Here is a 16906-nt window from a genome sequence, read left to right as displayed (position 1 = left end):
CCTGCAGATTCTTTCCTGCTTACTGTTATATGGTCGCAGGCACAGGGAGAAGGGGGGTGTTTCTCAGCAGATGAGCTATCAGCTCCTGCTTTCCTTCCTCCACTTAGTTGTTCTCTTTGTGGCTCTCTGCTGCTAACTGAACTCTGCAGTCTTCTCAACAGTCCTGATCAGGGCATGAGCTTTCCTTCATCTCTTCGCCTGTGATTAATTTTACATGTCTGCTTGACTGGGCTAAGGGATAGCTAGATAGCTGGTAAAAGGTTTCTGGGTATTTCTATGAGGATGTTTCTGGTGGAGAGTAGAATTTGAATTAGTAGAGTTACTAAAAGTGATCATCCCATCATCCAATATGTTAAGTGTCCACCTTGAATGAAAAGGCGAGGGAAGGGCTTATTTGTTCTTTGCTTCAGCTGGGATAGCCATCATGTCCTGTTCTTGAACACTGGAGCTACCGGTTGTCAAGCCTTCAGACTCAGACCAGGACTTACACAATAGGTCCCCTGGTGCTCAGGCCATCAGGATGAGGCTGGAACTATATTGGTTTTCCTGGGCCTCCAACTTGTAGACTGAAGATCATGAGACTTCTCAGCCTCCATAGTCCGTGAGCCAATTTCTCATAATCTCTCTCTTTCTTCCCTTGCTCCCGGTGCAGCCACCTGGGCTCCTGCTGCTACTATCTTTGTGTGTATGATTACTTTAAAAACAGCTCTAATAAGTTATCATTCACATACCATACAGTTCAAGTAATATTATAAACACACACATACATACACATGTATATCCTATTGGTCCTGTTTCTCTGGAGAATCTGATTAATACACATAGCTTCTCTTGTTCCTAAAGTTTGAGTCACAACTGATACAGCAGACTTGTAGTATCAGGTATTTTAATGTATAAATACCCCAACCCCCTCACCCCCAGAGAGACTAACTCTAAGATATCTTCTACATGATTTCCCAACATTCCCCAGCAGAATTAGGCTTCAGTCGCCCACAGTTGTAGTTGTGTTGATAACATGACCTTTGCTCATGCCTTCCCTCCCATGAACCCCTTCCCCACTCCTTTACCAATATTCTCTTCATCTTCTAAAGGAACCATTGGCACTGAAACCACTGGCTCTCAGGCTGCTCCTGCAGAAACCCACACTGCGGCACAGCTCTACTGAGTGGCTGCCCTCCCCTATGTCTAATTTCATTAATTCAACTTAGGCCAAGGTTTGTCTAACTCACCTCCAAGCCTCTGCTCCTGGCTCATTCTGTATACCTGAAGTCTTTTCTTTTAGTCTAAGGTCCTGATATCCTGACTAGATTCTGGCAGTTCCTTAAACTAGGGGAAAAGTCTTTTCTGCCTGCACCTCTGACAACCAGCTGGGTGAATGGACATCTGGATACACAATGACACCATCCATGTGACTCAGCTGCCTACAAACCCAAATGCAATTTCGAACTTCATTCTTCTGAAAGGCTGTCTTTGAATGATGGGATGACCTGGATTCACCTTGCTTTTCTTCATGTTACAAATTACCCTGTTAGCCAATCTTCTCTTTGGGTAAAAAAATACAGCTGTATATAGATCTCTGATTCAATCATAGCTCTTTCTTCCCTTTTACTAGCTCTACCATTGAATATAGAAAGGATCTTGGAGAGACAACTTTAAGTTTTATTTAAGCATAGAATTACATAGCTATACTGTTTTAAAATTATTTTTAAGAGAATCACAGGGTTTCCTTTAATATAAAACTATGTTACATTTTCGTGTACTATCAGCTAAAAAAACTGGTCAGGTAGCTATGGTTGGGTATATATAATCATAGGACATGAACATTCACATCCCACATAACTGTTCAAGCCATTGGCAAAGTTTTCATAGTAACAATTAAAAGGTAAGCCCTATAGTTTCATGGATGTAGGTGGCCCTTATCAGTCATAGAATATTCCAACTCCAGGAGAGTCACACTAGTATCCACCCATTTGTTGAGCTTTGGTGTGGATTTTAGTTGCAATACTCAACTATCTCTTTTTATCAGACCATTCAGGTTGTACATTTTACCACAGACTTTGGTTTCCCATTGTCATCATAACTTGAATTAAGCTAACCTTCTGGTCAGTAAACATATCCGCATTATGGAAAGCTGTTCTATTACTTAGAAATGACACTAAGTGATATTAAATTCCAAACTTTTAAGTAATATTGTTAATAGGTAGAAAGTCTAGTCTGTCTCTTGTGTAGCAAGACCAGAGGGGAAAAAAAAGAAAAACATCTGTATGTGTATATACTCTGCACAGCACCCCACCCCCCTCCCAAACAAGCTGCAGTGTTTCAGCAGGGGCGGGGTGAAAGGGTGAAATGGATAGGAAAAAACAGAAACATGGATAAAATTATATAAATAACTGTTGTTATTCTTGGACGGTGAAATGCAGATCAACACTTGAATGAATGTTGCCTTACAGAAATTTCAGTGCACAATGAAGCCTTGTTGTTACTCTAAAACGTTGTTCAAAGCCAGACGCCAAGAAAAAGTTTTCAGATATCTTGACAGAGACCCGCGATGGAGTGTGTTACCAATGGCTCCAAAGGAAACCTCCATGAATGCTATTTTTATTTGAATTATGACATATACACAAAAAAACACTTAAAGCGGCTTCTGATAACCAAAGTATTCCATTTCGTAAGGAAGGAAAGGGGCAACATCAAAATAACAACACGATTACTTATGACTTAATTCTCTGAATCCCAATCTATTTAATGAACCAAAGGCAAGGGGTACAATTTCTTCTTTGTAAGGAACTCATTGTACCTTAAATGTTCCTCAAATATGCTTTTTAATCTAATATAGAAATTATTTTAGCTTTTAGTCAGTTAGCATCATAAAAACAGTAACAACTACTAAAAGAAAGTTAAACATTACTGAATTGCCAATAGTAATACTAGTACTAAATATTATGGAGAAATATATATTATTTTATTGTAAGTATTGATAATATGATATTAAAGATAAAGCTACATGCCTCCATAGCAGGAAACAGATAAAATAACAATCAGTAGAGCCTGTGGTATCAACACAGTATAAGAGAGACAGAGAAATTCATAATATGGATAGGAACTGGTACATGGACCACCAGCCTTCAATTCTGTGGTGAGGAAAAACACTTGTATCAGGAATATAGCCCTGCTAATTTCTTCCTCCATGTGGCTGGGCAGTTAGAAGGATGGTTGAAAAAAATAGATTTTAAGTTTGAGGTCAAACCTGTTTAATTTCCTACTAGTCATATTTCATTGGTTAAATCTTATATGATCTAGTACACTTCTATTTAATGATTCAGCATTACTTATTGAGTGCCCACAGTGTGCCAGTGTTTTAAATATTTAGGATATATGTATAAATAAAAGTCAAAATTTCCTGGCCACATAGGGTTGGCATTCTAGCAAGAAGAGATAGAAAATAAACAAAAAATATAATCAATAAGTAATTTATGGAACATGGTAGATCATAAGCGCTATAAAAATAAATAAAGAGCAGAATAAGAGGTGAGTGAGCTAGTAAAAGTTTAACTTGAAAATTGAAATAGGCTGCTCAAACTTGGCCTCATTGAGAAACTACCTTGTGGAGGAAATTAGCGGATCAGTGTTATTGTGTATGCTTCTTGTTGCTGCTATAACAAATGACTACAAACCTAGAGGCTTTAAAATGATGTCTTAGATTACAGTTCTGGAGGTCAGAAGTCCACTGTACTATACTCCAGGTGTGGACAGGGCTATCTTCCTTTCAGAGGGTCTGGGGCAGCATCCGTTTCCTCGCCTGTTCCTGCTTCTAGAGGCCACTACCTTCCCTGACTCCCTATGGCATCACCCCATCCTCTGCTCTATCATCACATCTCCTTCTCTGACCCTGACACTCCTGTCTCCATCGAATGAGGACCTCTTCATTACATTAAGTCTATGAGATAATTCAAGATAATCTTCCCATCTCAAAGTCTATTTTGTCTTATAAAGTAACATATTCACAGGCTCCAGGAATTAGGACATAGACATCTTTGGGAAGTCTTTATTCCATTTAACACAGTTATATTGTGGATGTTTTTCTAACCAAAGAATTCAGAGGCTATTGGGCCATGTACCAAGTTCACCTTCACAATATGTCTCTCCCCAAAACCTTTCCAGGATCCCCACATATATTATGTCTCTGTTCTAATCTCTACTGTTTATTTTTATTTTGGTTTCCCAAATAAAGACATGTAGAGCCCTCCCTGACATAATAATGTAAGAAAAGTGAAGACCTTGGTGGTGCACTGATTTGGGGGAGGAATGTTATGGGCAGAGGGAAGAATCAGGTCTGAGGTTCTAAGGCACAAGCATGCCCAGCACAGGGACAGAAGAGTAGGGGAGCTGGTGTGGCTCGGGAGACAGAGTGAAGATGAGGATGCTGGGAGATGACGTCAGAGAAGTAATGAGGGGCTCAAAAGCCATTTTTATCGTGAGACCTGGGAAGACAACGTCAGTCTGATCTTTGTGTGTGTGTGATCTGTTCTGGCTATCGTGATTAATAATTCATTTCAGGGCTTCAGGAAGCATGTCTCCAAGCAAATCACTGAAAGGTAGATGTCATGATTTACCTTGTACTTAGCCAATGATTGAAAATTATTTTATTCTCTTTCATCTGCCAGTATAAATCTGGCTCTATATCAAATAGCCAAATCTTTACTCAGGGTAAATGAACCATTCCAGTGGGGTACAGAGAAAGAAAAGGCCCCTGCCTCAAAGCCTCTGGAATTGGTCTAGTGAACTGACTCCATTCCTTGCTTCTTCCACAAGCAGATGAGAACTCTCCTTTCTCCCCCTCCCCTCAGTTTCAGGAACCTCCGTGCCATTCGGAATGTACACACATACATGTGTTTTGCATATAGACCAAGCAGAGACTACCAAACTCCTGAACTCTGGCTGGTCCGCGATGCCAAGAGTCAGAACCCTCCCCCACCCCGGCAGAGGAAGTAGCAAGAGCTGGAAGGAGCCACAGCTTTACAGACTCATTCTCCCCTGGATTTCCTGCCTCCCTTGCCTGCCAAACCTCACTTCTGAAAAGCCCAGCTTCACCTTCTATGAGTCAGGTCAGTTGCAGAAAAGTAACCCGATTTCCTATCACGCTGTAACAGATGAGCTTTTCGGTTGTATGTGGCTTCAGGCGGAAGCCTGGGCCTCCCATTAGTGTGCTCTGCCTTCGGCCCCTGAACGTGGGCTGCAGGGAAGCCAACCAGAAGGTGCTGGCCTGCCCTGAAGGCTACTAGGAAGAACAAGGCCAGCGGGCGCTCTCAGGGGTGGGGGAGCTGGGCTATGGGGTGTTTCCTGTGTTCCCAGTAATCTGGATGTATTGCTCATTATTTGATCATCTTCAGACGGGAGATGTGACAAGCTGCTGAGCCTGGGCCACTCCTGTGCACATGGACAGCTGAAAAGGGCCTTTGTCTCATGGTCTTTCAGGTCATCTGGGCAGGAACCCGGGAGCAAAGGCAAAGGGGAAAAAGCAAATCAAGCTTCCGCTCCTGACTGAGTGGCCCTGGCACCAGAGGAGCGAGACATGCCAGCCAGAAGTAACAACTGTGTCATCTCCCCCATCTAAGTAGATACCACTGTGAAGACATTTTGTTATCCAGAGCAAGAAAGTGTTTCTTAAGCTACAAGAATAATCCTACTGTTAGTGTTATTGTTGTTAGTAGCAGTATCAACAGGAAGGGGGGAAAAGAGCAGATTCCAAAGGAAAATAATGTTTCCTGTCAGAAACCTAGAGCAAGAAATTAATTATTTTAGAAAATCTAAAAAATAAGGTAATCAAAATAGAGAAATAATGTGAATGCAGTTCTCATTATTAGGGAAATTTGAAGCCATCTAATTTCTGATGAATTTGGGGGGGGAAGTAGGTAGGAATAGGTCAGAGACCTTTTGCTTTTGTTTGGATAACTCTGTATCTGGGATGCAGGAGTCAGGTCTGACCGGGAAAGCACTGTCTCTTTCTGACGTTGGCCATTGAAGCAACCACATGCAGAAACAACACCCTACACTTGCCTGGAGGTAGGGAACATCACACAGCTAGTTTACATATGGCTCAACAGCAAGATTCTATGCACAATAGTTCATACTCAAAGAGGTGCATACTCAGCAGGGCTGTATGACAGTTACGTGACATACAGAAGTACATACAGACTTATGTGCTAGTTGAGACGCATCTTATTTTATAACATCTGTGGAGTTGCTAGCTTCCAGCAACTTCTTGTCCTTGTGTGGAATGCTGATTTTGTTCTGACTCTTGCAGATTTTTGATTTTTTAGAAGGGTTGAATTTCAACGTAGGCAGAAGAACAACAGCCCAGGTAAAATGAGGCCTAGGATCCAAAGCAGTCATCCCTCATCATTTCACATCCTCTCATACAGGCTTGGGAATCTCATCATCAAAGCGTCTTCCATTAAACTAAGATTTTGATTCCTGTTCAAATGCATTTAGCCTTGAAGGTTATCAGTCACAGATTGGTATGAAAAAGCTTAGGGAAAATTTTGTTGAGAAATGGGGGAAGGAAGAAGTAAAAGGGAGAAGAGGTCTGCAGTTTAGGGAGGTTGGGGTCTTTCTCAGGACACTCTACTGAATTCCCAGTATAACTAAAGATGGTTCTCATCCTAAATTATTACAGGAAAAAGGACAGTTCCTTGCCAGCGGACAAGCTGAATGACCTAATAAAACCATCATTGTTCAGTTACAGATTGATAGGCACATTGTTTATGCTAAGATGACCAAGTGAGTGAATAAATGGACGAATGAATGAATGAATGAGCCAGTGAATAAATGACTTAATGTTCATCTACAACTAAAGAGGGATATTGCTCGAAGAAATAGTTGATGAGGGCTCAAGCATGCAGCTTCTTTTGTCTCCACTCTTTAATCTTTCTTCAACCTTCCTATCCATAGTTGTCCTATATACAATAACATATAAAACTATTTCCTGGGCTGTGTTAAATATCTTCTATCCACATGGCAAGTCATACTTTCCAAAGCCTTCAATCCACTATGGTACATGAATTTATTTGACTTTCTTAAGTATAAGGGCAATTTCTATCTCTCCTTTATTTAACTCAAGTATGTGACACCCACAAAAGGGGTGTGATTTGCTGGAAATTATGTGGATATTTGGCAATGAAACTATCTCTAGAATCCAGACCTTGCCATTCCTAGATAAGATCCCTTTCAGTCATACTTCGGGACCAATGTTCTGTGAAAAAACTAATGCCCCAGGCCATACACTTGGAAAGTGGAGAAAACCTTTAGACCTGGCTCATGACAAGAGCAAAGAGAATTAGAAAGCCATCTCAGGGGCCCAGGAGATCAGAGATCTATGGTTACCTGAGTTGGGGTGGCAGCTTGAACCTGTTACGCACATCATCGAAGCGGTTGCCCAGGTAGGGGGTGTCTACCGTCACAAATATGGCCTTGTAGCCCATCCGTTCAGCCCGCCGCACTAGCTGCTTGGTGACTTCACGGTCCTTGTAGATGTACAGTTGCAGCCAGCGAAGTGCCTCATGACCAGCCTTGGCCACTTCTTCAATTGAGGAGGTGGCCCAAGAACTCAGCATCATGCCAGTTCCCAGGGACCTGCAGGCTGAGGAAGAAGGGGGAAGATCAAGACAAGCCTAGCATTTTCCCATAACAAAGACTTCTGCTATAGATCAAGACTAAAGACATGTACAAGGGCAATTTGGCAATAAGGAGTCATATCTTCAAATGGTTAAAAATAGCATTCCCTTCCACACTCTGTAAATTGATCTCGAAGACAAAAATGAGTCAATTAGCCAAAGGTGTGCCATATGTACGTGAAAAAATTGGGAGCCATCTAACCTTAGGGGATTGGTTAAAATATAGTTTATATCTAAAATAAAATGTACATTCTATTAAAGATAAGTTTTTTGTGGTGGTTAGTTTTATGTTAATTTAGCTAGCCCATGGTAGCCAGGTACTGGCTCAAACATGTCTGAATGTTGTTGTGAAGTAATTTTTTTAAATGAGATTAACATTTAAATCAGTAAACTTTGAGAAAGGCAGATTACTCTCTGTGTGTGGATGGGCTTCATCCAGTCAGTCAAAGGCCTTAAAGAAAAGACTGACCTTCCCGGAGAAAGAGGAAATTCTGTGAGTAGTCTTTCTTAGACTCAAACTGCAGCATCTACTGGAAAGATTTTGTATTGGCCAGGCTCCACAACAGTATGAGTCAATTCCTTAGATCAGGGTGTCAAACTCATTGTCACCGGGGGCCACATCAGCTTTGTGGTTGCCTTTAAAGAGCCAAAATAATTTTAGGACTGTATAAATGTAACTACACCTTAACTGTTAAGGAGCTGAAATTGCATTCAGTCTTTTTTTTTTTTTTCTATGGGTGGGGATAATGCTTTTTTTTTTAATATATTTTATTGATTATGCTATTACAGTTGCCCCATTTCCCCCTTCACTCCCCTCCACCCTGTGCCCCCTCTCCCACCCACATTCCCCCCCTTTAGTCCATGTCCATGTGTCGTACTTATGAGTTCTTTAGCTTCTACATTTCCTGTACTATTCTTGCCCTCCCCCTATCTATTTTCAACCTACATTCTATGCTACTTATTCTCTATATCTTTTCCCCCTCTCTCCTCCTCCCACCCCTACTGCTAGCCCTCCCCTTGTGCCCTCTATTTCTGTGGATCTGTTCCTATTCTAGTTGTTTACTTAGTTTCTTTTGGTTTTGCTTTAGGTGTGGTTGTTAATAATTGTGAGTTTGCTGTCCTTTTACTATACATGTCTTTTCTTTATCTTCTTTTCTTAGATAAGCCCCTTTAGCATTTCATAAAGTAAGGGCTTGGTGATGATGAACTCCTTTAATTTGACCTTATCTGAAAAGTACTTAATCTTCTCTTCCATTCTAAATGAGAGCTTTGCTGGATAGAGCAATCTGGGATGTAGTTCCTTGTCTTTCATGACTTGGAATATTTCTTTCCAGCCCCTTCTTGCCTGTAAGGTCTCTTTTGAGAAATCAGCTGACAGTCTGATGGGAACTCCTTTGTAAGTTACTGTCCCCTTATCTCTTGCTGCTTCTAGGATTCTCTCCTTCGTTTTTACCTTGGCTAATGTAATTATGATGTGCCTTGGTGTGTTTCTTCTTGGGTCCAACTTCTTTGGGGTTCTCTGCGCTCCTTGGATTTCTTGGAAGACTGTTCCCTTTGCCAGTTTGGGGAAGTTCTCCTTTATTATTTGTTCAAATAACTTTTCCACTTGTTGGTCCTCCCCTTCTGGTACCCCTATAATTCGGATGTTGGAACGTTTAAAGGTGTCCTCGATGGTCTTAAGCTTTTCTTCGATTTTTTGAATTCTTATTTCATCATGCTCTCCTGCTTGGTTGATTCTATCTTCCTTCTGGTCCACTGTGTTGTTTTGAGACTCAGATTCCTTCCTTTCACAATTGGCTCTCCTCCGTGTGTCTTCCTGCATCCCTTTTATGGTAATCTGCATTTTTTCATGTAATTTGGATCCAAAATCAACCAGTTCCGTGAGCTTCCTGATCACCAGTGTTTTGAACTGTGCATCTGATAGATTGGCTATTTCTTGGTCGCTCAAAAGGATGAGTCCTGGGGGGCTGATCTGTTCTGCTGGAAACATGTCTTCTGTCTTTCCCTATCTCTCCTATTATTTTATTTATTTATTTATTTTTCTCCGGTCTGGTCGCTCTTGTTACGGTGGGGGGCGGAGCCTTAGGTGTTCACCAGTGCTGGGTGCCCCAGTCGCTAGATTGTGACGTTATATGTGGGGGCCGGGGCAGGAGCGGGGACAGGAGGGATCGATGGCGACAGTTCCGTTCTCCTGGAGTCAGACACTTCCCTGGGCTTCTAGGCCGTGAGCTCTGCCCAGGTCCACAATCACTGCCCCACTGATTCCCCCAGCCGCTGCTTGCGTACTCAGGGATCACCGCTACACCGCTGCGCTCCAGCGCTCGGGATTGCTGTTGCACCGATTTTGCGCCAAATTTCCCCTGACCTACGCACGCCTGCGACCCACGCCAGCCCCGCACCCGCTCGCTCGGCTCGTCGTCCCCTACCGGTCTGGATGTACGGGTCTACTTCAACTTCTTGGCTGTCCAACTTCCATTTAGATAAATCCTCTGACAGTTCTGATATTATGACTGCAAATCATTGTTGTAAATTATTGTAGTTCTGTTCTTGGTTGTGCGAGGAGGTCGGTGCGTCCACCTATTCCTCCATCTTGCCGGAAGTCCTGCATTCAGTCTTTTGAAGGCAACTGTGAGGCGCATGTGGTCCCCAGTGACAATGAGTTTGACATCCTCACCTTATATAGATAGATAGATGATATTGTATAGTTTTAAGTTTCAAACTTTTTAAATTTTATCTTTAAAAATTTTATTAAAGGTATATTCTACCACTTATGCTGCCTTTGAAAACTTTGTAAAATATATACACTACACATCTCAAGTAAACAGCAGTTTTCCCACATTCTTTTGGGCAAGATGAAAAAAATGAGCAAATAATGAAAATTGGAATTCTCTAACCACTTGTCTTAGAAAACTTGAAAGAATGTGGGTAAGAATCTTTCCTCCAAAAATAGGTGGTACAGTTGGGGTCAACTTTAGTAGAGGGAGAAATTGATATAATGCTTATATGCAAAGACATAAATAATAAACATAGAGACGATGTGACCCCGGGTCATTGGACTTAACTGTGTGCCCCCATATATCAAGTGAGAGCAAAGTAGCTGTCCAAGTGACACATAGGGCGTTGATGAGAATCAAGTGACGTGCTGCTGAAAAACAACTTTAAGAGGTTAAAAAGCGTCCATGTTTCTCAAACTTTAGTGAACAGACAAATCCCTTGGAGTGTTTATGAAAACACAGATAGCAAAACCCACCCCCCAGAGTTTCTGATTCAGCAGATCTGAGACGGGGCCTTTGTAACCAGCTCCAGGTGACACTGTTGCTGCTCGTCCTGGACCACAGTTTGACATCTACTATTCGCATCAACATTTGATAGTAAAACTCTAAATTCAAATGACCATAAAATGGATTTTGTTTTTGATAAATGTTAATTTTCCTATGCCTTTGAAGGTGTTTTTGTTTTTTTATCCCTGTTCTTCAGGCCATAGGCTGGATAAAGAAGATCTGAGCTACAGATGATATCTTCTATCACTAATCTGTTCCCTCCAAGTGTTCCTTTGATAATTTCTCATCACTTATGAAATGTTACCCAGCAAACCACATTTTATTAAGTATTAATACAGATGCACATCGGGACCACTGTGTGATTTTCATCAAGATCTGTAAATATGCCCTGGCTGGCATAGCTCAGTGGATTGAGCGCAGGCTGTGAACCAAAGTGTCACAGGTTCGATTCCCAATCAGGGCACATGCCTGGGTTGCAGGCCATGGCCCCCAGCAACCGCACATTGATGTTTCTCTCTCTCTCTCTTTCTCCTTCCTTTCCCTCTTTAAAAATAAATAAAATCTTTAAAAAAATCTGTAAATATGAAAAATAGTTCAGGGCATCCACTGTTGTTTGGAAGGAATGCCAGGGGGCATTCGTAGTTTAGGTCAGAATCCCCTAACCAACAATTTCCCACAGAGAAGTTATGTCCTGAAGAGGATATGATGTAACAAAAGTCACACAGAGGTGGGCCACAGAGTGGAAGAACCCAGCACATCTGACCACTTCTCCAGAGCAATGATCTTTCTAGAACTCCCGGATGCCCAAAATTCTCCCCTGATATCAAGCATAGATAAATGCATTCCCCCAATCCTTCAGGGTCATGACAACCGAGAAAGCAGATTTGCCACATGCCCGAGGGATACTACCACACTGCCAGCTCTGGGAAGGCATGGAAATGGAAACCAATGGGCAAGGCCTGTCACACACTGTAAGAGCAGAGTGGCTATACAAAATGGTTCAGCTAAAAAAAGCACCAAATGACAGATGCCACTTGTAATTTACGCAAAGGCATCAGCAGCTCCGCTAAAAAAAATTTAAAATCTTCAAAAAGATCTTTAATTTATAAGAAGTATCTACAGACATTCCATACAGATCATTAAAATCCTACAAACCAATGCATGAAAAATATCGACATCACCTGAACCATGATGCTTGCATGTCAGTGCTCACAAACATTTTGCCCCAAACCCCTGCAATATCTGCCCAAGGCCAGTCCAGGCATCTATTTTCAGAGGCCCTCGGCTCAAGTACCAATGGCTCCCGATGTTATTGGTACTGTGTGTTTTCCAATGATTAAATCATCAGAGCTGAAAGTTTGATTTGGGGCCCCCCAAAATCCTAAGTTAGCAGTTGTTTCCAGTTGTGGACATTCAGCAAATATTTAATGATTTGGTGAATTTAATGAGACTCCCTCCCTGGATTATGGGGGAATATCAGAGTCGGTGCAGACATGTTATGAACTGAGGTTCAGATATTACTCCCAGAAGAGAAGAGGAGTGAAACTTAGAAGCATCCACACTGTTTGGAACATATAATACTCATCACTGTGATCGCCATTTACTTGTGATTATTTGCTGTGATCAAGGAAAATCATTGATGAATTACATCCATTGTTTTCAACACTGCTTTATGTTAGAATGAAATAAGGGAGCCTGGGGTTTTGCAAGAACTGTTCAGAAAGGCTATCATAAATTCACCTGGTTCCACTAAGGACAGATGTGGGGTTAAGTTGGTGCATACCAGAATAACAATGCTGCTTGTGAAAATACTGAAATACTTCCATTCTAACTGGTAAGTAACCATGGCTCTAAAGTAAACAATTCCCCTTCCGAGTCCCTTCAATGTGCCATCACTCCAGTCCCTTGGCAAGGAATCCCCGGCTCCCTCCCCCAATCCATCAATTTAAAGGTTAATGCCTGGCAGAGCTGGGGGCATCCAGAGCCCTGTGAGAGCTCTAGAAACAGCATCTGAGACTCTCAAGTGACCTAGCACAGACTTTGTTAAGAAGCTCTGATCAGAGTTATGCTAGTCTAGTGCTTGAAAGCACAATGTTTTTGAAATCTGTTTTCTCTCCCTAATTCATTTTCCACAATGAAACTCTGACCTGCTGCTCTGAAGAGCAGCAACTTCCAGATTTTATTCTACAAAGGACAGGGGTCAGCTTGCATAGATAGAGACCTGCTTCCAACTTCTGGGTCAGTAACAGAAGACTGCGGTGCAAGTTGCACTTTTGCAATTCCTGGCAAAGTGGAAATTACCTCTGAGGTGATTGCTATAAAGGCCAGGCCTGCTCATGATGAAGGTCCGTAATGTGAATCTAAGTCTAAGAATCTTGGCTAACACACCCAGGAGGCTGAGCCTTCAAGTAAACACTGATTCCACATGACGGGACGCTACTCTCTTACTTCCACTCACCCCCTTTGTCATTCCTGACACGTATCTTCTGGGATGGACACTTAAACTTTCAATGCTCTAAGTCAGTAGTTTTCAACCTTTTTCACTTCTTGGCACACATAAACCAATGGCTAAAATTTACCAGCACGCCAAAAACGATATTTTTTGCCAATCGGACAAAAAATAGGAATAATTTTGATTCATTTACACCAGATGGCCACTGTTGTGTTAGTTGTCATTTTTTTTAATTTAATAATTGAAGGGGAAAGAGATCAGTGCCTCTAACTAGTCAGGTATTGCAGGTTTTAAAAATACTAGTGGCACGTTGGTTGAAAATCACTACTCTAGATGATATATTCAGACTATATTTGACATCTCTTTCTCTTTTTATTTACAGGTTACATTAATACATTATACCACTGATATTTTAAAATGCCTTAACATACACACATACACTAAAAGAAACACAAGTAAGTTCTTAGGCATTGAGTCATCAAAGACGATGTCATATGCATAACCTAGGAAACAATATCTGTATCTCAGAAAGACAGCAGGACGTAGTACATTGAGGGTCAGAAGGCCTGGGCTACAGCCCCAGCCTGGCCACCCACAGCACACAGTTCATCTGCAAAATAGTGGCAAGTGCAGGGGCTGCCCTGTCTACCCAGAGGATCACTGGATAGTCCACTGAGACAATGTTTGTGAACATTTTCTGTGTAAACTCTAAGGTCATGCATTGTTAAAGGGTTAAGTGAGAGAATACCTAACATTATTTGGGAAAAGAAGTTCTACATAGCTTTTTAAATTTTCTTCATTTTGCCAAGACCTGGGTTTCTTAACATCATTATTCATAATCTCCATGCTCAGCTTTCCTCTACAATGCTTTTGATGCTCAAGACACCCACTCCTCTTTTCTCCTGCATATAAGGTGTAAAATGTGCATGTCCCTAAGGAAGAAAATGATTAAAGGACAGAGGAATTTTCCCCAGGCCAAGGAACTCCCTGCTAGGCCCTCTAAAGAAGGTGATTCCTACATTCCCAGGGTACACTTCACTTTGAAAAGCCAGGAGTAAACAACAGCAAATAATCTGAGAGATGCAGCAGAAATATGCTTTCACCCCACCCCGACCTCTAATTTGTCTACAGATTCCATGGCGGGAACAGCAAGTAGATCTAAAGGGCTGGCAGTATTTGCTTAATCCAGCTGTCAAACAATAATACCTGGAAGAAAATAATTAAGTTTTTACTATATTCTCTTGTTTCTCTACTCTTTCATTTCCCTGCTGGGGCACTTGCACTTCATAGGTGACACCATAGACCCAAAGGCAAGTGCAGCAGAAGGCAATGGTGAAACCACTGCTGCACATGGTTTTCTTTTCTTACTTTCCCTTTTTCCTTTTGTCTTACTTTGAAAACCCTATGGGCAGAGTCCAAAATGAAGCAAGAGAAAGCACTGAAAAATGAGAACCCCAGGTCACAAAGCACTCAAATGGTTACTGGGGAAGAGCAGAGGACAAGTAAGCCATTGGTGCACGTCTGCAGTAGCTGAGCAGGGCTGCTGAGGACAGGACATAGTGGACATCACTCACTCATTCATAGGGTCTCAGGAGTTGGAGTTGACTCAGTAGTAGCTGACACACATTCTGCCATTTGTAATACAAGTGTAAGTATAATTATATAGAAATAAATGTGATCAATGTCATTGTTAACTCTCACCCACGACCCCTATTGCCCCACCACCATGAAACAGACTATGCGCTAGTGGAAAATGTTGGTGCATTCTATTTAACAGAACAAACATTACCCTCAGACCCACTCACAATAAAGTTTCTTATTAGAGTTACATCATATGCCCTAGGGTGGGAAATGCTCAAGGGTCTGCAATGAGCTGGCTGAAGACTGAATGCAGTTCAGCATGCCCAAACTACCATTCATTAGAGAGTTAACTCAATTTCCTATGCTATGGAACTTGAAATCCACTATAGAGGTTTATATCAACTCATATTAGATATAAATGCAGCCACCTCTGGGGTTAATGTAAATCCTAACCTCTGGTGTACAGTGATTGAAATGGACTAGAGCTTTGCAAAACAGCGTGAGCGGGTAGAATCTTCCCTATGGCTAAGAAATGCAATGTGCTTCTAGACTTTGGTAGGGTTTTGCTTTACCTCAGGCCTTAATGAAAATGTTTATTTCTGATCCAGGTAATCTGGATGTGGAGGAGCGAAGACAGGAAATCTATTATGGACTTAAGTTTTAGGTGGCTAGACACTAAGCTTACCTGTCCCAGTTCTTTGAAAACCACTTTGTACACATCTACACATCTATCTCATTTATCTAGAGTCTACTTCTTACTTCCTGCAGCATTTTAGGCAGCTGTCCTGAAATCAGCTGGCTCTCAGAAGATCTTAGAGAGTCTTCAAATGGGAATGCCATTCATTCTACATTTAAGTTTCATCTTTGAGGGTTTGAATTACACCTTTTCTTAGGAAGCACCAGGAACTTTCATTTCAGACTCTCTCCAGTGCTTCTCAAGCTTTGATATGCATAGGAATCACATGGAGATGTTGATAAAATTCAGATTCTGACACAGTAGGTCTGGGATGGGACTTGAGAGTTTGCATTTCTAACAAGCTCTCCAATGGTATTCACACTTTTGTTCACGGAGGATACTTTGAGAACAAAGTAGATATTTTCATTTGCAAGGCTTCATCCAAGTTCATGGGAGGTATCTGATGGTCCTGGTAAGATAGGACATTATAGAAAAAGGAGGGGTGGGTGGTGGTGGCGGAGGCAGTGGCTGGTACGTGGCTTTCCAATCACCAGTCACATCCTGCTGATGAATGTGTCTTTTCTCTCCACTGGCATCCCTATGGAGGGAGGCACAGATACATGTGCCACATTCTCTTATGTGTTCATCTCTTACTAGTTTTAAAATCAAGGTATTAAACTGAACTATAGTAACAGCCCTTCAGCATACTTTACCATCATCAGATGTATTTTATAAGCTTGCTTGTCTAGGATTAGCCCAGTTCCCTAGCTTTTAGATTAGAAGCAAAAATAAATGACAAAATAAAAGTAAAATGGCAGAAGATGAGAAAGAAGAGAGGTTACTCAAAGCTGAGAAGGCACAATTTACCAATTGTAAAATTGCTTCCAAATGTTTAATGTCAGGTTTACACATATAAAGAAGATGCTGAGTCATCAAGTAAAACTAAAGTTTGCCATGCTATGATTGATGAGGAAGGGGGTTGTGATACATTTGAGGATGATGTTCATCTGCAGCCATGATGACAACACCAAACAAAGGAAAATATAAAACCTTAGGTATCAACGGGAGTAAATGTCTATAATGTGGAACACTGATTCATGTGGGACAACCACACACCCAGATTAGGGCAGAACAATGAAGCAATGTGCTACTTTGGGTTCAGATGATTCCTTTGAAAATAGCTCTTCTTTATGGGAAAGGTGAGTTAAGTTTCCCAAATTATGTGTTTGAAGGAAAGAGAGTA

At 41.5% G+C, this 16906-nt stretch overlaps 1 protein-coding gene across 1 annotated transcript in view; it reads right to left on the bottom strand.

Moving 5' to 3' along the window:
* The window catches only part of HAO1 (hydroxyacid oxidase 1), a 54561-nt gene that overhangs the window by 21409 nt on the left and 16246 nt on the right, over positions 1 to 16906 (bottom strand). The window contains exon 3 of the mRNA XM_028524442.2: positions 7384 to 7639. Coding sequence (XP_028380243.1) covers positions 7384 to 7639 — 256 coding nt within the window. The remainder of the gene's footprint in view (positions 1 to 7383; positions 7640 to 16906) is intronic.

The sequence above is a fragment of the Phyllostomus discolor genome, chromosome 9 (assembly GCF_004126475.2).
Source record: "Phyllostomus discolor isolate MPI-MPIP mPhyDis1 chromosome 9, mPhyDis1.pri.v3, whole genome shotgun sequence".
NCBI classification, from domain to species: Eukaryota; Metazoa; Chordata; class Mammalia; order Chiroptera; family Phyllostomidae; genus Phyllostomus; species Phyllostomus discolor.
The sequence above is the reverse complement of the archived record's forward strand: the minus strand, read 5'-3'. Positions and strand labels throughout refer to the sequence as shown.